Genomic DNA, 20,783 nt, shown 5'->3' with positions numbered 1-20,783 from the left:
CTCGCCTTGGAGGAGAAGGCAGGAAACAAAAATGGAAGGAAGAAGGGATGGTTGGAAGAACGCCCCCCCCCCCCATTCCCTCCTCCAATGTACACACACGCACACACACATGACAAATAAAATAAGGGGTTTAAAAAGTTTTAGGGTGGGTTTGAATTCATCTAGTAAAGGAGGTGTAAAAAATAACCAGCCACCCCCTGCACACTTTTAAAGTATACACAGATGAAGCTGGGTAAAGGTCAGTTGTGACAGCACCTCTTCTCCCCAGCAGCTCGAGGGTGGCACTGGTGAGCAGGGGCACAAGCTTAGTGCCCCTTGCCGGCACTGGGTCAGTCTTGAGCTTTTCTGCCCTTGCCTGGAAAAGGAATGTTCCTCCCTCCTCTGAAGGCAGCAAAGTCAGCGGTGTTTAGCAGCAGTGGGGGGCAAGATGTCCTGAGCAGAGCACATGAGCTATGTCCTAGCAGCTGTACACCGTCCCCTTGGGTGCTCTCGGCCCTGTAACGGACCCACCCAGCCCTGGCGCTCGAGGGAGGGGACAGCTCAAAATAAATAGGGCCCCAGTTATTTTTTTGGCTATGGCTGCAGAGCCCTGTGATGCAGGACTGTTTTCTTAACATTTTAGTTTAGGCCAGTAAAACCCAAAGAGTTTTGAGTCTAATGCCAGCGTTTTCTCCTGAAGTTAAAAATGGGACAGGAAGGGGACAAGAGCGGGCAGGCAGGGAGGGACAGGCAGGCCCAGTCCCCTCCTGGCAGAGGCTGGAGGCACGTGGAACTGTCACAGTTAGAGCGGGAGAAGGGACTGGGGGCAGTTAGTGCAAGTTTTCCCACAAACACCAAACTCCTTGGCTTGCTTCTCAGTTAATAACAAGAACACGCAATGGGGTAATGCATCCGAAAAGCGAATCCATCTTGTCCCCACCGTGTTAGCAAGGCTTCACAGAGGGGACAGTCAGGCTCCTCCGCAGCCTTGGGAAGGGGAGTGCTTTGGTCAGACTCCCCTGCTCCAAGCAGAGGGCTGGCATCTCCCTGGGGCAGCAGCTCCGGTGCCTGGGGAGGGAGCAGGGGGAGAGGCGAGGTGAGTGGAGGGAGACAAGCTCCCTTCCCTGGCAGGCATCCCAGCCAGCTGCGGAGAGGCCAGGGCAGTCGGGCAGCACGTCCCTCCCACTCCTGGTGTTCCCCTGCTCTAGCTTTTCTCCTTGGGCGACTTGCTCTTGGAGTCGTGCTTGTTGCCCAGCAGCTTAAGCACCTTCATGGGCTTGAATTTGCCTTTCTTCTTGCTCTCGGTCTCCGTCTCCTTGTGGAATTCTGGGGTTGCAAAGGGAGGTTGTTACTGCGGGATGCTGATGACTGTACACACACACACACGCACGCATAGTAACAGGGGCAAGGGTGAGAGGCCATGAATCAAAGCCCTCCACTGTACGCAGGCTTCTTTCTGTGATAACAAGCCTGCGCAGCACAACTGTGCCCCAAACTTTAACGTCCCCACAGGAAAGGCTCTGGAGCCCACACAGAACAGATTCAATCTCTCCTTCTGCACACAATTTCATGAATGGTTTATGCTGCCTCTCGCCAGGGTCAGCAGTGAAACCATCACTCCAAAAATCTTCCCGACTGTTTCCTACCTTTCCTTTTAATCATGGCTTCCAACATTTTATCCTCCTCCTCTTCTCTGAAAGAAAGAGCAGGAAATAGGTCAGCAATTCAGCCCTGAAAACAGCTGCTGTATTGTTTAAGGCTAGAGAACCTCCTACTTATAAGCCATGGAGGGGCAGATCCATCACTGTCTTGTGAGCATTTGCTACCAGCAGGATAAATCCCACGTGCTGCATGTACTGCCCTGTCTTTCCCACACAAGGCATTCAAAGAGACAAGAATTGGTAAGCCTGGGAAAGACGTCAGCAACAGGGACATCTTGGGACACCCTCACCAGATGCCCATGTGGTGCTTTTCCCCTCTCCCCGAGCCCACCCTCCTCACCTCTGCCGGTCCTCGTCCAAGCAGTTCACAATGGCGTTCCTCTGTTCAATGATGGTCACCAGCTCCTGCATCAGCACCTTCTCCCTTGCTCGGTCCTCGTCGGTCCAGTCCTTCTCTACCCAGCCAAATCCCGAGGAAGGACAAGTAATTAAATGGCTGAAGGAGCTCTGAAATTCAGAGCTTTAGGGCAGAGATCCCCTAACACGATCCCCTGCTACCCTGCCGTGCTGCAGGGCCAGTTGGGCTAGCGGTGCTGTGGAGGGTGAGCCCTGTAGGTGGCATCCCAAGGGGACAAAAGGAGCACGTCCCTGCAATAACGCTGGGGCGTGCAATGATACGGGGCAGCAGTTCTAAAGCCGGCCGATTGTGCTGGCATCCCTAGAGATGTGTCCCTCTTTGCCTGAGACCCACCAAGACAGAGGGGAGATGAAACCCAGAGGAAAAATGGAGGTAACTGCACCCAGAGCGATGCTTTACCTGGCTTGTTGAGGAGGCAACGCAGTTCATACTCCACATCCGACTGCCGCTGCTCCAGGTTCTGCTGCTTGAAGCTACAAGGGAAGGGGCCACTGTCGGGAACCACTGCAAGGCTCCAGAGAGGCAGAGCGTCATCCTAAGGTACGGGGTGAGCTTGGAAAGAACCACCGAGATGCTGATCTTATCCTGTACAGCCCAAGGGGCAGGGAGTCAAGTGCCAGCAAGGACCAGCCCCGGCTGCTCAAGGCCTTCCTGAAGCAGATGCTGCAGGGGCTCTGGTGACTCGCAGTGGGTCAGTTCTGAGTGTGTTTGGACACATTTGTCTGCTTGCCCTCTCCTTCCCTCCCTTCTCCAGGCAAGGAGGCCGTGTCAGGCTCTCCCCTGGAAGCACAGTTTCAGTAGGGCTGAGACAAGGCTCCCCCCACAAGTGTGTCAGCACTCGCACACACTTACATGTAGATGAGCTCCGATTCGTGGCGCACCAGCATGTGCTTCTCGTGGATGAGTTTGAACCAGTCCACCAGGAGGCTGTCCTCAGGGCTGTCTGCCAAGCAAAGGGACAATTCAAAGCCACCCCCAGCTCTGCTGGATCCCATCACCCTGCAGCAGGCTGGGCTCTGCCAAGCCAGGAGAGGGGCACTGGGCTAAGATCCAACCTGACCTCAGCCTCTTCCTGAGCCCCAGAGAGATCTTATCTCTTCTCCCACCTATTTCCACTCTAGGGACATCTCCACATCCAGGGTATGGCTGTGACCATTCTTGTGACCAACCCCAGCATCAGCAGGGAGGAAGTCACCGCTGCTATATCCTTGGCTGGACAGCCCTAGGGGCCGTCCGGCCCCACAATCACAAACAGCCCACCCCACATACCATTCTCAGCACTACGAAGTTTTTCCTCCAAGGCCACCCCACGGTGCTCCAGCTGGTCCAGCTGGTGCTCGATGGCATCCATCTCTCCATAGATGTCTTCCTCAGGGATGTACTGATCTGTCTGCACCTGCCAAACCACAAGGCAGAGATTTCCATTACCATCAACCTCCAGTTTCCAGGGGGAACTCAAACGCTGGTAAACACTAGCAGGGGGGACAACAGAACACTCCACCTGAATGTGGATCCAAAATCCCCACCCAACTCTGGAGCAAAGAGAGACCATGGTGCCACCATCAACGGGGTCTAGCCTAGACACCATCCTCCCCACCCACAGCCACCTGCGCAATGCCTACCCACACTTGCATCAGCAGGGTGTGGGTGCACGGCTATGGCCCTGGGGGATAGTACAGAGCTGGCTTTTGCCCCCCTGCTCCCAACGGCCCTTTCACCTTGCGTTTGATCAGCGGGAAGCCGTGACCTGGTGCAGGAGGACGCACTGGCTTGGAGCCCTTGGGAGGTTTCTTTGCGGAGGGGGAGGCAGCAGGCGATGGCTTCCGGTTGAAGGGGTTCTCTTTGCAGGAAGACTGGAGAGGGGGGAAAAAAAAAGATACATAAGGGTGCAGGAAAGGGAAGGGATATAGCATCCCAACAGCCAGGACTGAGCAGACAGGGCAGCCTGAGGGTTTATCCTGCCCCACACTCTCCTAGAGGAGGAACACAGCAGCGATCTCCACCAGCAGCCTAGCCACGGGGCAAAAACTAGCCGTGCTCCTCTTTGGCATCAGTTCCCCAGCTTCTCTCTACCAAACATGCTGAATTATTTTCCTTCACTGTTCCCCTCCTATTTGTTCCGACCACACGACATCCTGCCTCTTCTCTTAGCACGTGGGCAGGCAGAGTACGAGCAGAACCACCATTTAACGAGCACATGCCTGCGGCTTGCTTTCAAGGGGTCACACACCAAATCTACCTAAGGGGCAAGCTGAGTGATGGATGGGAAAGAAAAACCCCCTGATCTGGATGGGAGGAAGTTCACCGTCTCACCTTCAGCTGTGGCTTGGGCGAGGAGGGTGTCTTAGAGCTCCCAGCACCCCCATCTGAAACCAAAAGGATGGGTGTAGGGCTAGCCCCAGCAGGAGGCTTGGGAGGCAGCTGGCTGGGGCTGGTCTTTAAGCTGCCAGTGGAGACGCTCCTGCTGGCATGAGGGGTGCTGGGCTGCGCCTCCCCGCTGAAGCTGGCCAGCTCGCTGGAGGAGGAGAAGGAGGAGTTGGTTGAGAGGCTGGCTGGGGCAGCAGGGCTTTCGCTGGAGGAGATGCTGGCCAGCGGCGTGTCGGTGCTAGAGATCTTGGTGGCCGTCGGCGTGTGGACAGTGGGTTCGGAGGAGCTTTTGGGCACTGAGGCCTCGTCGGTGTCACCCAGCACCTTGGCTGAACTCTCAGAGTTGATGCTCTCGAGGCTGAGGGCTGGAGATGGGGTAGAGGATGATGGCTCAGAGTGTGACAGCCTGGAGATGGGGTGGTGGGCTGCAAAGCAAAGGGAGAGCTCAGGGAGGAACAGGGGGGCAGCCAGGAGAGAAGGGATAGTGGTATACACTGGAGGCAAAGGTGAGTGCAAAGGGAACCAGTGTCTGTCTGTCTGCCTTCAGAGAAGACAGAAGGGACCCTCCAGGACAAAGGCCTTGCCTGCAAATGCTGTGCTCCAGTGGGTAGAGAGGACATGGCTAGCACAAGCCCCAGCACAACCATCACTGCATAAAGGCCTGGCCTGCCAGGGTGATGCAGAGGCACCCGGGAAGGGGCAGCCTCCAAGGGGCTGCAGAGGGGTTGCGGAGGAGGGATAAGGGAATGGGGCGGGAAGCTCACCTAGCGGGGAAGCACTGGGGGCTCGCGGAGCTGGCCGCTTCTTCGCCTTTGGGCTGCTGGTGGGAGTGATGCCGTACCAGGGGTGGAGAGGCTTGGCAGCAGTCTCGCTCTGCTCCTGCTCAGGCGTGCTCTTTTGGGCAGCAGCACTCTCCTCTTCCTCCTCATCCTCCTCCTCAAAGGGGTTGTACGGTTTGGGCTCTGTGGCATCAGACCTACTCTCCTCGCTCCTGGCTTTCCCCGCCTCCTCCCCATCCTCCTCCTCTGAAGTCCTACTCAATGTCTCGTGGCTACTGCCTGGGGGAGGAGGGGGAGCTGGCTTCTTCTTGGGCTCTGCTTGCACTAAGGCCATCCATGGCGGGTCCTTGGCTCTCGCAGCAGCTCCAGTCCTGGGAGAAGAGAAAGAGAGATCGAGGAGGTAGGGAGCAAAGACAAGCTGGGATGGCAAGGCACGGGAGAGGGATTTACCCCTTAGGGGAAAGGATGGATGGAGCGGGATGCCTCTCATACAGAACAGCTTCCTCATCCAAGGGTGGCCCTAGTCTTCCCCAGACACAAAGTGTCTCGTTCTCTGCGGGCAGACCTACGGCCATGAGAAGCACAGCCTGCCTGATTTGCCTGCCGGGCCCAGCATTTTGGGATCTGAGTAGTACAGCTTCCATCTGCTAGTCAGCAGTAAAGGCTGAGCTTTATGGGCACAGCTGTTCTCTTCTCCCCAACACCATTCCTACACCCAGCTCTGCTCCCCAGGCTGTGGATGGAGGGGAAGTCGAGGTCAGATACCCGTCCTCTGTGGTCATGCTCCCTTCCTTCGCTTCAGAGGGCTGTTTGTCACCTTGTTATCCAAGCGTCCCAGGGACAGACTCCTTTTTGCTAACTCCAGCGGCTGGAAGCACCGCTGCTCCTCTGGGGGCACAGCCCATGGCAAGCTCAGTGAATCACTGCTCATCAGGAAAGCGGCCATCACTTGCCGCACGCACCTGCTCCTCGGCCATTGCAAACACTGGGTGCTTGCACAACCTCTGCCCCAAGAGCAGGCAAGAACAACCCAACACCAGCGAGCTCCTGGGTAAGAGCCCAGGAGATGTAAAGGTTGCAGCCAGGCACTCACAATGTCCCCGCACTGGATCTTTCCCCGGACAAACCCTCCACAAGGCAGACAAGTGTCACCTTCCCAGCACCCACAAGCAGGGCCGTTTCAGAAGGCACTAGGCAGTCTGCACGTGCCACAGAAACGCCTTTCTGAAGCCCCCAGACTCTTTACAAACCGTAAAAGACAAAGACCCTGGGAGGTACGGACAAGCACTGCCAGCCTGACTATACTGGGCTGGCACCCGTTAGGTACAGGAAGGGACCTGATCATAGCCTACATCCTCCTAAGAGCAGGGGCTGACCGAGGTGGGAGAGGAGACCACAGCTGAGCTGTCCCCACAGCCCCGCCTCGCTATGGGGTTTGCAGATGATCTGCGAACAGAAGGACGTACCGATCAGAGGAGCAGGGTCTCCCTCGGGGTTTTGGGACAGGGGGGCTGGGTTCAGGTACCCTACCTAGAAAGACACAGGGTCAGACTGTCACAACACCAAAAGGACACGAAGAAAGAGGTTAAATCAACACGAGGCACCTCTTACACATCTCCCCGCGGGAGGCTGGCTATGCCCACTCTCTGAAGACCTCATGGTATTTCTCCCACGGCCAGTGCAATCAGTCAACCCCAAACATCCCCTTTGCCTTTTTCTCCCCACCCCACCCCGGAAGCTGCACCTGGAGAACTGACATGCCCCTCTGTCCTCACACCTGCAAACTGCTCTAGCACTGCCACCTTCCCCCCATGCTGGCAGCACCCTCTGGAGAGCTCTGGAGAAATATAAGGGAGCAGGCAGGCGTGAAACCTAGCGCTGCTCTCCCCACTATGGGGATGGCTGACCACTGAAGGCTCTGTGTCCGAGATTTATTCAGAGGCAGAAAGGCGTCAGGCTGCAGAGAAGGAATGAAACTCATCCAACCTGCAGCCGAACACCTCAGCTGCTGGGGAGGTGGAGGGTAACCCCTGCCACCACCACTGCGCTCTCTTACCGTTCACCATGCCAGGCCCACACTCGCTGTTCTCGCCCTGGAGGGTGGACCTGGGCCGGGGGACAGGGTGAGAGGTCGGAGGGGAGAGGGCTGATGCATCGGTGGACCTCCTCGGGGCGGGGGTGGGCCGCATGTCTCTGAGCTGTCCGTCCACCGAGCTGGCTTTGTCCTGGGTGAGCCCTGCAGGCTTGCTGGGAAGTGGAGGTCTGGGAGGAGTTGGGGAGATGGACGCCCCGCTGCCTGCGTGAGCAAGGGGCATCACTGTCTCTGCTTTGCTGGATGTGCTGTCCTTCTCCGCTGGGCCACCTAGCCCCTCTGCAGGCATATGGGTCTCTGCCACGCTCTCCAGGGAGTCACCATCGTCCTTCCCCACCTCTGCTCCTGCGGGAAGGGCACCCTCACCCACGCCGCCAGCCTCAGTTTCAGTTCTTAGCTCTGGCGACCGTCGGTCTGGGCTGGGCCTCCTCTCTGCCTTCCCACTCATGGCCAATTTGCCACGATGCTGCGTGCAGACGAAAGTCCCCGCCTCTGACCCAGGCTTGTAAGACCCTGGGAGCAGCGTGCTGGAGCACTCCTTACACCTGCCAACAAGAACAGAGCGCTCTGTGAGATGGGGAACACCATCCTGCCCCTCAGGGAAGGCAACACACCTGGAAGATCCTTGTAGGGATGTGGAGTTAGCTCCCACCCCTGCTACTAAATCCTAGTACAGTCTTGGGGAAGTCATTCGGGAAAGCAGAGGAACAGAGAAACATCACAATGCCACTGTATGAACCCACGGGGAGTTCACAACTCAAACACTGTGTGCACTTGGGTCCCTCCTTCAACTTGGAAAGGATTCAATAGATGTAGAAGTGCAACAGTTGGTACTGGGATATGGCATGGTTTCCAGACCTGGAAAAGTAGAAACCCACACTTTTCCTGGAAAATATGCAGCTGGTGGGGAACAGGAGAGAGGGCTACAAGATCACAGGTGGCCCTGGGAGGGTGAGAGGGATCAGCCATTTACAGACATGAAACAAGGAGTACCACCTGGAACTAGGGAGCAGCTGGTTCAGAACTGGCACAGCAAGGCTACAGGCTGCCTTGCGGGGACCAAAGATCCAGGTGAGTTAAAGAACTGTCAGACACGTTTGTGGGGGGGAAAAATAAACACCACCCCCCTCCCAAACTCTGACTATTAAATAAAATGATGCCACTTCCAACTCGGGGAGATCCTTGCGCTGGAGGCCTGAAGAGCAGTCAGGGGAAGCAGCATACAAGCCTAGCCTGGTCTCACACTCACCCTCGCTGGTGCGGACCACGGCCCCCACCAGGGTCACGGCATTTGGCTGGCAGGACGAGGGAATGACGGAGCAGGGCCATTCCTGCACTCTGCCTTGCCTGTTGAAACTGGGGTAATAGCTTCCCCGTCCTTCACCATCTGCCACATCTCCTTGGATCATCCACTCTTTCCCCACTGGGCCTTTGAATCCTCCCTAGTGAAGCCCTCCAGGCACAAGTGTAACACACAGGACTGGCAGTCAAGTCAGCCCTTTTCCGCCTGGGAAAGGAGGCAGATGGCATATGTGAAAGAGCCAAGGGCAAGGGGCTGATCAAGCATTCGCATGAAAACCAAGCTTGTTCCTTCTTGTCTGAATACCTGGCGCTCGCAGCAGCTGGCTGCGCTCCACTGCAAGCAGATAATTTTGGTGAGAAATTCTGCTCTGGGTATCCAGTCGACTGGGATTTCCTTTGAAATGTAGAGCAGAAGCATGAGGATGCAGGGGCTCTAGAGAGAAGGGGTATAATGAAATGAAGAGGTGGCAAGTTTGGACAAGGGGAGAAAGAGGTTTGTTTTGGTTTTACCTCCGTCAATCCACAGAAAACAGTCCTGACCAAACAGCACCCATCAATCAGCAGGGGAAAAAAAGCACAAAAACAACCAACCAAAAGCTAAGAAAAGCCAAGAAGGGGAAACATTAAAAGGATCTCACTGCCCAGTCTGAAGGACCATGAGCTGTGCCAAAGTGGACATGGCACCTCTCCTGTTCCTGGCCCACAAGCAATGCTGCGCCTGCACGCCGAAGCTCCTGCTTTTGCCCCAGCTGCAGATGAGAAGCTTGATGGGCCCCAGCTCAGCTTCCCTCCTCCAAATGCTGTTTCTATGACACAACCTCAGCTGGCTTAGGCAGGAATTGTTTATACAGGTGAACAAGGCCTCCCCTATCTTCCCAGTGGCTCAATATTCCAGCTGCCCACTTGCCAGCTCTTGTCCTGTGGCCCACATGAGAGATCTCATGCCTTCATCATCAGAGCAGGGAAAGCAAAGTGAAATGACTTCACAGGTGCTGCAGGTAAGGACCTGCACCCAGGCAGTAACCACAGAGCTGCTGACGTCTAATCCCTCATTCCTCAGTTTGGGAACAGTCTGAAGCTCTCCACATGCTCCCCTGAGAGCTCAGCAACACCCCAGGCAGCATGGGAGCCTGTATATCCAGTTGAGGATGTGGAGTGTAGGTGGAAGGAGGTCTGTAGGATGATGTCCTGGCTCAGACCTCATTGGAAGGTGGTGGTGGAGGTTCTGGGTGGGCAGGTGGTAAAGAGGCAGAGCATCCTGGTTTATGGAGATGGGAGAAGCACAAGGGGCTTGGATCCCAACTCAGTGAAGTGCAAAAGTGAAAGAGAGCAGGAGAGGCAGGGAGTAGAGGTGTCAAGCAGCACAGGGCTGGATACAAGGGGCTAGTCTGACCCCTGGGACAGGTGGCTGGCTGGCACATGGACCCTCTTCAGCCTCATTTCGAGCACTGTCATTGATGCTCCATGTTGCCCAAGGGCACAGACACACAAAAATGGGGTGCAGCTGGCCAGAGACCTCCAGGTCGCAGAGGAGAGCGGCCACCCCACCAGGCCCAGCCAGAACATACCTAAAGCACTGGCGGTGGTAGAGCTTGCCCTCAGCCAGGTAGCGTTGGACCAGATGGACATGCTGCTGGCAGGCCGCGCAGGTACTGCTGAGCGTGGTGCGCTGGGACCGCTCCGAATGGTCCGAAGGGGCATCGTCCTGAGACACAACGCATGGGGAGCTCAGGATGGGGGCCACGAGGGGCTCCCCAGCCCGCGGCTCCTCCAGAGCAGCTGCTCCCTGTGCAAGGCCCATCGCTGAGTGCTTGTGGCACAGCTCAGGCGCTGACAATGCACAGGACAGCTGTCCCTGACTCCAGGCACAAGCAGGCTGCCTCTTCCCAAATTAGAAGGGGCTGCTCCAAAAGATGCCTTGTCCCTATCTAGGGATGAAGGGCTGTGGAAGGGACTAATCTAAACCCCAGACAGTAGGGACCTGCAAAAGGTGCCCCCTAGCACTTTGGGAAATGTGCCTTCCCAGACATCTGCTAAAACTGGAAATAAAGGGCCAAGAAAGAAAGAAACCTTTTCTGCTCTTCTGATCCCACATTCCTGCTCTTTCCTCATCTACAGGGTTATCCTCCCATAGGAAGGAGGGTGCTTGTGCTGTGGGTGGCTCAAGGAACCATCTGGCACCAATTCATCTAACCTCCTGCCTGCTGTGGACAAATTTCAGTCCACAGACTCCTCGAGAGAAATCACTCTCTCAGCTGGGTCCCCCAAGGCACCAAAATCTCAAACACCCCTCCCACCCCAAAATACACAGGTAGCCTCCTGCAAAGATCCATCCTGTTGCGACAGGCTCTCTCCTGTCTCCTCACCTGCAGTACAGGGAGCACCACTGCCTCAGGCTGGCTTTAAATCAAGAAATTAGGTACCTGTGGTGCTGGGGGACTCTCGACCACAGCCACGGGCTTCTTGTGGGACAGCAGAGGAGGCGAAGAGGCAGCGGCCGGGCGCTTCATAGGTGGAGGGACTCTGGCTGGAGGCAGAAGGCAAGGAGGATCAGGCACCCAGAGGAGCAGTGACTCACACCACCCATGTGGGGGAAGGGGAGGGGAAAAAAAAAACCAAAAAAAACCATCGAGCCTTGTGACACAGGACGTGAGTTGCTGCTCTGGACACTTCAGCGCCTATTTTAGGTGGAAGAGACGAACACAATCTAATAATGGGTCAGCTGCGAGGCTGTCAGAGGCTGGCCCTGCTGTGGATCCCCTTCTGCGGCCCAGGGACACCAGCCTCTCACTGTGACTGGATTTACTCATCAAATGCTGCTTGGCTTCCTTCCTAAGCAATGCTTAAAGCCCAGAGCACCCTGGGTAGCTGCTGATATATTGTTGTGACCCACCGGGCCCCAGGGCTTCCAGGCTGTCAGCAGGTCTGCGAAGCATCCCTTGCCCATCAGCACTGGCACTCAACACACCAATCCCCAGCAAGGCCTTGGCTGGGAGGCCAGCACCCTTGGAAAACTGCACGCACGTGGAAGAGATTTACCTGATGTCGTGGCTAGAGAGCGAAGCAGAGACCTGGAGCCCTCATTTCCACCCAGGAGAAGAGGTGTCTCAGAGCAGCACTCAGCTCAGGTTGCAGTTGCAAGGACGTATGAGCTGATTTGAGACTCTCCACCCTGGCTCCCCTCCCTCTGTTCTCCAGTCGCTTCACACTTACCGATGTGATAAAAATTAGCTGTGGTAGGCGGGCTGCCTATCTAGCTTTCTCCCGTTGTAGTGGGTTAAAGTAGATCACAAAGGGGTCTGATAAGCACTAGGGGTGGTGGCCCAACCCAAGTGGCAGGAATGCAGCGCGGAGGGAGGAGAAACAAGGCGTTCCTCTTTCCGCAGCCTGAGCTGTTAAATCACTCCCCACCTCTTGTGAAACCTCACCCTACTCCACCCCCTGTCCCAGGCCTTCCTCACTGGCACCAGTAAGATCCAGGACAGGCAGGTACTACCTGCTCCTCTCCCCTTCCCCACAAACACACACGGCTCCATTTGCCATAGGAAGGAGGAAGCACAAGGTAACACTGGGTTTTCTGTACTCAAGTGGGGGCAAACTGGAAGCCAGAGGGGTGGGAGGACACTCACCTTGGCTGGGGTTGTTGAAATGGTTGTAATACTGAGACACGTAAGTCATGATGCTGAGGCAGTCGGGGACTTTCATGGAGACCATGTCATTGGGATCTAGCAGGGCTGGGATGCCCAGCTCCCGCTCTGCCAATTCAAAGGCCTGCAGGAACAACACAGAGAGGTGTTAAGGAGAGAAAACTGATGCTCTCTGAAAAATAACAGAGAAACCCAAGTTGGAAGGAACCTGAGGAAGGTTAATGAGTAAGCCTATGGCATCGCTGATGGACAGAGGCTCCCAGGCATGCCACTTGACTGGAAAGGTGGCATCAGAAGCAAGGGAACAAGCTGCTGCAGCTGCCCTTTCCTCCAAGTCATTCCAGCTGCCTGTGCCCCTGCAACTCCCACCTGGGGCCTTGGCATTCAGCTGCTGCACTGAGACAGGGAGGGTACCTCTCAGGAGGCCTCGGTTTTCGTTGGAAAAAAATCCAGTGTTTTTTCAACCTGTGAAACAGACCCACCACCGGCGCCCTGACACAAGAGCCCGGCAGAGCTCTGGCTGGCACTGTGAAGGGCCTAGGGCTGGCAGACACTTCCAGCCACACAGCTAAACACCAGCTCTACTGAGCAGTGTCCTCAGCCACCCCAAATGCTCACCCCACAGAAACATCGCCTCTGCCCATCCTTTCATGCTCTGGGGTGCCACACCTTCCCCTCCCACAGTTAACAAAGCCACCTCAGCTCAACAGCCAGCAGCCTGCCATGCACAAGCCACTTCAGTACTTTTCTGTGTCTCAGCAAGCCGAAACGACAAGGGCGTTGTGATAAGAAGCACACGGCTCCTACAACTGCATACATGGCTACTTCAAAGGAAGGAGTGAAGGGAGGAGAATAGCTGTTTGAGAGCTTCCCACGTAGCGGTGCATGTGGATTACTGGCTATGCGCCGGCCATCCTGCTGTTGTGCCAAGGGCAGAGTAGCCACATTGATCTCCAAGGTGGGGGGGGGGGGATGGGAGACTACACGGGGACCAAAGAGAAAGCAAGTCAGGAGGGGATGAGAGAGGTGTGGGCACTGAATGGTGAGGTACCAGGTGCAGGGCGTGGGTAAAGACTGAAGGTGCCCGGTCTCTGGGGCACAAGATGCTGTGCAGGGTGTGGGATCTAAAGAAAAGGAATGAAGAAATAAATGAAAATGGGTATTTGCAGTAATGGGGGGTGTAAAATGCCCACTGTGGACACCCAGCTCTGCTCAGCCTGGCTTTACACTGGTTCTCTGGACTGAGCCTTGCTGAACACAAGAATGCAAGCAGCAGGGAGCAAGGAGACACCCCAGCTTAGGGGTCACTAATAGCACAAGAAACCCATTGTGTGGCTCTGGAATGGGAAAAAAGATAGCTGCTAGTGGCTGAAAGGAGCCAGCTGCTCTAGGAAAGCATGTGGCCTAGACCCAACTGGAAATGCCTAATCCTGAAAACCCAAATGACCCAGCTCAACTCGTCTTGGGAAGGTGATGGCCCATGTCTCTCCATGGACTACTATCAGATGGAGGCTACAGCAACTAGGTCTTTCTCTCAGCAAAAAAAAACCCCAGGGCTATTGCTGCTTTGTCCTACCCCTGGCCCCTGGCCCGGGCATCTCCTCATTCCGCACTGCCTGCTCTAGCCATCCCAAGCAGGAAAGGCACATTGCAGACCAGCCTAGGGCCAGCACAACCTTCCTCTCTGCTTATGCCTGGAGTAAAACTAGCTCCCTGCTTCCACTGCCTGCAAGTCTGGAACAGATGAGGTCAAGAAAATGTTGCACCATTTTAATGTTCACCTGAAATGTCTTGGCAACTATCAAGATAACCATCTTCTCTTCAGGCTGGAAGCTGACATTTCAGATTCCCTTACGTTTCCAGAGAATCTCCTGCCTGTTACTTACACAGATTTTTTACACCCTCACCACCATCACGAAGTCCTCCCACACTATACGACCTCCACCAAGTCATTCTCATGTCCCTTCTTCCTTCTGTGCACTGCATAACGGGGACTCACCAAGCGGTTATTCTCATAGACGTCATCCTTGGAGAGAGAATCAAAGTCTCTGAAATGAGAAAGCACAAAAAAGCCACCTGAGATGCAGAGGAAGCGTGCCCCAACGCCACCACACACAGGTTCCCAGGACAGCCAACCTTACAACAACTCAACATATAAGACCCTAGATAAACAAAACCTTGGCAAAGCAGATTTCATGTTGTAAAGGGACAAAGAAACCAAAGGGAAATTGCAATTAAAAAAAGAAAGCAAGTCCCGAATGGGTACCGACTAGGCAATTAAAATGTCATTCCCATCTCTTGCTACCTGCTGCTTCTACCCTCATGATTAAAGGCTGCAGAAATATCGGGGCCACGTTGCAATTAGCACCACACACCGCTGCACTGAAGGGTGCATGACATCACCCTGAACTTGCCCCTCCAAGGCCACTGGCACAACAGCAGAAGAAGAATGGGGAAGCAGATCCCCCACCTTAAGAGAAAGAGCCACCCGTGCTATATCTCTCCCTCCTACGAGGGTCCTTAGACAAACCTCCCTGCACCACCTTAAGGGACGTGAGTTCACCCCAGGATTTGGGGTGACACAGCAGGCCTTAAACCACACTTCTGTCCTCGTTTGCCCCCCAACACTCCCAGTACACAGCAAACCATCCTTGGCTGCAGCCCTTCAGCTTGCTGAACGCAACGTGCTCAGGGCACAGAGAGGAACCCCAGCAGTTCCCAACCCCGTCATGTTGTGGCATTTCACTTGTTCCCCTGGATCACTTCAGGGGATCGAATCAGCCCAGCCACAGGGAACGACAAACTGCCTTTGTCAGAGGAGCAGAGGGTAGAGGGTTGAAGTGGTCTGTAGGTCTTCAACAGAAGGAGAGAAATACAGGAAGGAGTTAGTTGTGCCTTTTGCATGTACGCGTGGGTAGAACGTGTGAAAACAGCATCACGCTAAACTGATTACAGCCCCTTCCTGCCAAGGATCTCAGCTCGGTTACCTCACGCAGCAGCTCGGTGTGCCTGCGAGCTGGATTCACAGAGGACGCAGCCCAGAGAGGTCTAGGGTCGGGCGAAGCCACCCCAACGGCCCAGCGAGAGGTGCCAAAGCTCAGGAGACCAACCCAGAAAGATTAGAGCAGGGGGGGGGGGAATGTATCCCCACCAGAAAGGTGGTGTGCAGGAATTGGACGAGGCGGTGAACCCTCAGCCATGCGCCTGTCAAGAGGGGCTGCGGGAGCCTCCCTTCCTCCATCCCCCGTTGGATTTTATTGCCTCTTCCTGCAACCCCGACCCAACCCGCCCCGGCGCCGCACCGCAGGGCAACCGGCCCCTTCTCAAAGCCCCTCGCACGCCTTCCCCAATGGTGCAGAGGAAGTCCGTGAAGAGCTCAGGAAGATTTTCCCAGCTGCCTGCACCACCATAAAAAAAATCCACTTCCTCCATTCAAAAGCCAGAGGCTGCTGGTGCCGTTTCCTCCCAGATAAATGAAGCCGCAGCCGCTCGCGGCAGATGCACGGAAGATGGGACGGACGTTCAGCTCTGTTGTTAAGCACCTTTCTGACAGCTCATGCAAACACAGGCACAGAACTCAGCCTGTTCAAAATATGGCAACTCTTCTGTCTCCACACACTGGTGAGAAAAGGCTTCAGCCGCAGCCTTCGCTTTGATGTGAAAACTAGTGCCTTTTTTCTATTTATGACTAGTTTCCACCGGGAGATGTTTTTCCCCTAAGTCTTTTTTTTTTTTTTTTTTTTTTCGCCTAGAAAACTCCTTTAACCTTGCTGTATTTTTTTTTTTTCCTTTTAAAGAAAATAGCAGCTTGGGAACACAGGAGAAGCGATGACAGCAAAGTTGATATATCCACTGCCCTCTAAACACTCATAACCTTCATTTTGAATGCCCTCACTTTCAGGATATGGGAGTGGTGCAGCTGGAAGCTCGAAGACTCCTTGGTGGCCTGGGCTGGGAGAGTGCTTTTTGACAGACAAAACATCACGTCCATTCCACTCCGCCCCAGCAAACCAAAGCTGTTTTAGTAAACCACGGCAAATGTGCCTGGGAAAGCAGATGCCAGCAGAGAGGACGTGAAGCTCAAGAGGTAAGAGGGGGGGCCCCCCAAGCAGCAAGGGAATAGAAGATTTTTTTCCACTAATGTGGGATGGCAGACTCTCAGCTTTTACCCAAGATATTGAAGTCCATCAGTACGAGGCCCATGGGATCAGAGTTTATTCAGTTCCTCTCCACTGCATTTTCCAGCTCCCTCTCCGAGCAAGCAAAGCAGAACCATGCTGGTCTCCATCACTCCTGTCACGAGCACTCCCACATGCCACTCAGTTGCGTGGCATCCCTGTGGCTCCGGGCACGCTCCCTGTACCAGCATGCAAGGAGCTTGGCCTCTCAGGCATGGGGAAAAGTCACCCCAAACATACCCCTTTCCTCTCCATAAACTGCCTCCTCTGCAGAAAGACCAGAACTTGCCATCTCGCAGCTCCGTGATGCGTGGCTGCACGTCACATTACTTCCTTGCCCTAATCTCAGCGGCCTTTCATCCAGCCCTGCTCAGGCTCCTCTCCTGACAACAGTCCAAGGGATCGGATGTAAGAATAGGCAAGACTCTGGACATCCCAGCTGAAGAACTGTCTTGACTCAGCAAACCCCAGCGTCATAGCATATCCTGGAGTAATATTTCCACACAAATAACATCCCAAGCGCGTACCTAATTAGATACACACAGAGCCACTAAGCACTCTGGGGTTTAGGGCAGCTGCCAGGGAGTGCAGCAGACCCAGGGAAGGGGGAAGGGTGCGTTGTACAGCTAAAACCAGAGCAAATTCCTGGATTCCTCAAATATAAATCATGAGCACTTTAACGGCAGCACTGCATAACGAGCCCTTCAACCTTCCAGGTCTTGTCAGGGAAATGCAGGCAGTACGTGGGAAGGAACAAATGAGATTTGTGATACTGCCTGTAACTGAACCCACGGCTCCAGGGACACAAAACAGCGTTTCTAATGCACAGCTCTCATCTCCTGTTTTCCTCGAGCCTCCATCTCTCTCAGCACTGGAAAGGCATGTGCCATGCTCTCTTATTCTTCTCGCTCCCAAATGCCAAGAACCTCCTCTGAGCTCTGGGGAGGCTGCACAGCTTGGGACGCTGAAAGATACTTTTTTGCTTCACTAAGCTGTGGCAAATGCCTTGTAAACACTAATTTCGTGCTTTAGATTTCTAGAGCACTGAGCAAACAAACTCATTAATCCCCACAGTCCACTGTGAAGTTGGCCTGGATGCTTCCAGCTTAACTGACAAGGGAAAAGAAGAGATTAAATGTCTCGCCTCAAGATCACACAGCCAGCAGCACAATCAGAGGCTAAATCCAGGTTTCCCATTTCCCCAGTTGGGAGAGAGAGGCAGTGAAACCAAGCACGGTGTGTATAGTAGTGGAGCTGGTCAGGGACTTTCAGCTTCACGGTTCAACACACAGGTCCCGCAGGTAAGCACCTCATCCTTGGTGGTCAGTTCAAGACACATTTAGCCTATTCAGTAAACACTGAGCACTTCCAGTCTACTTCTTTCCAAAAAAATCCCAAACTCTCTAATGTTTCCGAGAGCTCTGCAGAAGTTGCTCCGAAACTCTCCAGGGGAGCATCCTCCCAACACCACCTACCTTATCCCAAGGTGATTGTATTCAAACCAGGGGTCATGGGGAAAACTGTCCTCAGCCTCACTTACCCGTACAGCCTTTCACGACAGCCTCTTCCCCAGCGTGTCACCTACCAGCGCAGCAGGGGTGCGTCCGGGCAGGGCCAGACAACCAGGACAGACCAACAGGCACCACAGCAGCAAAAGAAATCCCAGAGGATGAGGGTGCCCGAGAAGCAGCGTCGCACAGGTAGAGAACAGAGCTCCAGCTCAGCTCTTGTACGGATGTGCTCGTTCCTCCCCTCTGCGACCCAAGGGGAAGCCAGCAGGAAGCGGGGAAGGAGCTGAGTGCAGAGGAACTTCAGCCTTTGGGGAGCAGTGCAGCTGCCTCATGCAGGCCAGGAGAGCCCCGCACAAAGGAAACCCACGCAAGGTCAGAAACGTACTCGCAGATCCCTGCCAAGTCCCATTACCAGGCTGGCTGAAAGCACTTTAGACAAAAAGAAAGGCAACCGCTTTTCCTCTGCTGTCAGGTCCCTGCCTCTGATCTGATCTTCCCACTTCCAAATCAGGACAGGCTGAAGAAGCTGGAATCAGATGAAATGATGCTACTCCCCTGACCACCCTCTGAAAATCCTTTTACAACATGCCATGTCCTTGTAAGGCCCTGGGCTTTGTCTCTACAATACAGCTCGTGCAGAGGACTTGTGAAGCATTTAGTAAGGACATCTGCCAGGAGTAGATTTAAGCCCACTGACAACTTAAGAGCAGAGGCTGCTGCTTAATGGGATGGTAAATACGGTTAATGGGAAAGTATCAGCTGGTTTTAGCGATCTTTATTGTAAGCTTTTGCTGAACCTCTGCTTTTCATTCCCAGTTACTGTGCCGCTTACAAAAAAAAAAATTTTTTAAAAATTCAGAAACACATTAATTGCAAGTGTTCCTGTCCTTAACTTGCCTCTTCCACTCCAGCAGCATTGTGACTGGGAGCATTTTCAGAGGCTCTATCCTAGCTGGTCACAGTGAGCCATACCGCCCGGGAGCTGCCATGACACAAGACCATGCAGCTCCCTCAAGACCCAGAGCGATGTAAAACCACCGTAAGGTTCTCAGTGGCTCCCGAACGCCACACTGAGGGTTTTGTGGCAGCCACCTGAAACACGTCAGGCAGCAGTTCCTTTTCTAGCCTACCTGTTCAGCTTCTGCTTGTGCGAACATGGGCCTGTTTTGCCCTCTCATGGATATCGCAACTCTGTGGTAGAGTCACTGTCCATCCTCTGCCTGCCGTTGTGACAAAAGGCCATCCTGGGGCCAGCTCAGAAAAGAGGATTTGGTCAATTCAGGCAACCTCAGAAGAAGAGCCAGCAGTCCCGGACCATAATGTGACAGGGGACACACGCCGGGCTTTGCTGACGGGTGGGGAGTGCGTGCACGCCGGAGGCAGACCGCAAGGTGGGGCGATGCCTACCTGCATTCCGAGGGCTACCAAAGATTAGAGCAGACCGGAGGTGGATTCCCAGCAACGCCGGGGGCACGCAGGGTTAAGGCGGCAGGTCGGGGCAGATTCCTTCCAGTGGCTCAGCCAGTTTCTCCAGCCTGACGCCCGCCGTGCCCCCAAGCAATCCTAAACCCACCCGGCTACCTCTTGATACTCACATTCCCCCTCAGAGCCACCTTGAGAAAGGGAGGCCGATGGAGGAAACTGAACTCCAACCCATTTGCCAGGCGGGGCTAGCAAGGCTAGATATCCCAGCTCGCATTTAATACCTCTTGTTCCCACTGCAGCATCCACAGAAAACAAGCTGGAAGCAAATGCAAGAAGCAACCTGGTCCAGGGCTCTGCATATTTCGGAGGGGCTGCCTCTGGCAGCCAGGAATATATCTGTGCCTGCCAGCGCCCTGCCACCTCCCTGACAGGCACCACTCCCAGCTGGGCAGTACCAGTATGCTAGCTAGAGGCTAACTGGAGGCCAGACCTAGCCCACTCCCAGGCTCTCCTCGGCCTTAAACCACATGGCTCCTGCTAACCCTGACCTTGATGGGTCTCCCAGCCCGGGTCAGAAAGCCACTCGCTGAAACATGGCATCGCATCCTTCATCCCCACACCCAATTATTTCAGAAGGCAACAGAGCTGCTGCCCCACTCTCTGCTTCCAAACCCCCTCGCGTCCCGCACAGGGAGACTCTCTCCCTCCTGGCCAGCCGTTCCCTACGGCCCCTCCATCTCCCCCAGCTCCCTGCAAGCCCCCCGCCCCGCCTTGCAGAGGGGCACTGACGACCCGGCCCCTTCAGAAACGGGGCTCCCGCCGCCCCCCCCCCCAACCTCCGGCCCAGCTCCTCCTCCTGCCCTCAGCGATCGCAGGCCGGAGCCGGGCCCCTCAGCGCCCCGTTGGGCGCGGCGGGACGAGGCGAGGCGAGGCGAGGCGAGGCGAGGCCGGTGCGGCGCGGCCTGTAGCGCCACGGCCGCTACACTCACAGGAGGTCGGGCCGGTGCCGGTGGAGGATCGCGCAGAAGGCCAGGCCGTCGCGGAAGGAGGTGCTGAGGTCGCGGATCTCCACGCCGCGGTACCCCTCGCACTGCCGGCGGCACCAGGCTTGCAGGGCGCCCCGCGGGCCCGACATGGGGGCGGCCGCTCCGATTGCCGCCGCCGCCGCCGCCGCCGCCGCCCGCCCGCCGTGAGCCCAGGGGCGGGGCGGGGCGGGGCGGATGGGCGGGGCATCCATGGGGCGTGGTCCCCCCGGAAGGCGGGGCCTGAGGGTCCCGGGGCACACGGCGGCGGGGGGCAGGCCGAGGCGCGCCCGTTCTCTGCCCGGGGTTCGCCGGTGCCCGCCCGCCCCCCTCGGAAGGGAGGAGCGGCCGCAGCCTCTCCCCGGAGAGGAGGGGAAGGGCCGGGAGCCGGGTGGGCAGAGG

At 55.6% G+C, this 20,783-nt stretch overlaps 1 protein-coding gene across 1 annotated transcript; it reads right to left on the bottom strand.

Moving 5' to 3' along the window:
* Positions 1-1,161: 1,161 nt before the first annotated feature.
* MICALL1 (MICAL like 1) lies at positions 1,162-20,494 on the bottom strand. Its single transcript, XM_086468987.1, has 16 exons — positions 20,349-20,494; positions 14,245-14,293; positions 12,228-12,369; positions 11,022-11,125; positions 10,167-10,303; positions 7,261-7,841; positions 6,671-6,734; positions 5,190-5,575; positions 4,372-4,850; positions 3,777-3,911; positions 3,328-3,454; positions 2,911-3,001; positions 2,458-2,531; positions 1,981-2,095; positions 1,626-1,672; positions 1,162-1,305 (listed from the first exon to the last, which is right to left on the bottom strand). Exons 1-16 carry the CDS (start codon positions 20,492-20,494, stop codon positions 1,184-1,186), a joined length of 2,799 nt encoding a protein of 932 aa, XP_086325113.1. The 3' UTR covers positions 1,162-1,183.
* Between the last annotated feature and the right edge of the window lie 289 nt (positions 20,495-20,783).

Source organism: Leptosomus discolor, chromosome 1, assembly GCF_034619465.1.
Source record: "Leptosomus discolor isolate bLepDis1 chromosome 1, bLepDis1.hap2, whole genome shotgun sequence".
NCBI lineage: Eukaryota > Metazoa > Chordata > Aves > Leptosomiformes > Leptosomidae > Leptosomus > Leptosomus discolor.
The sequence above is the reverse complement of the archived record's forward strand: the minus strand, read 5'-3'. Positions and strand labels throughout refer to the sequence as shown.

Coding starts and splice junctions, on each gene's coding strand:
- MICALL1 (XM_086468987.1), bottom strand. CDS start 20,494: ATGTCGGGCCCGCGGGGCGCCCTGCAAGCCTGGTGCCGCCGGCAGTGC. Junction 14,294..20,348: donor CGGCACCGGCCCGACCTCCT/GTGAGTGTAGCG, acceptor TTCTCATTTCAG/AGACTTTGATTCTCTCTCCA. Junction 3,455..3,776: donor TCCCGCTGATCAAACGCAAG/GTGAAAGGGCCG, acceptor GTGGTTTGGCAG/GTGCAGACAGATCAGTACAT.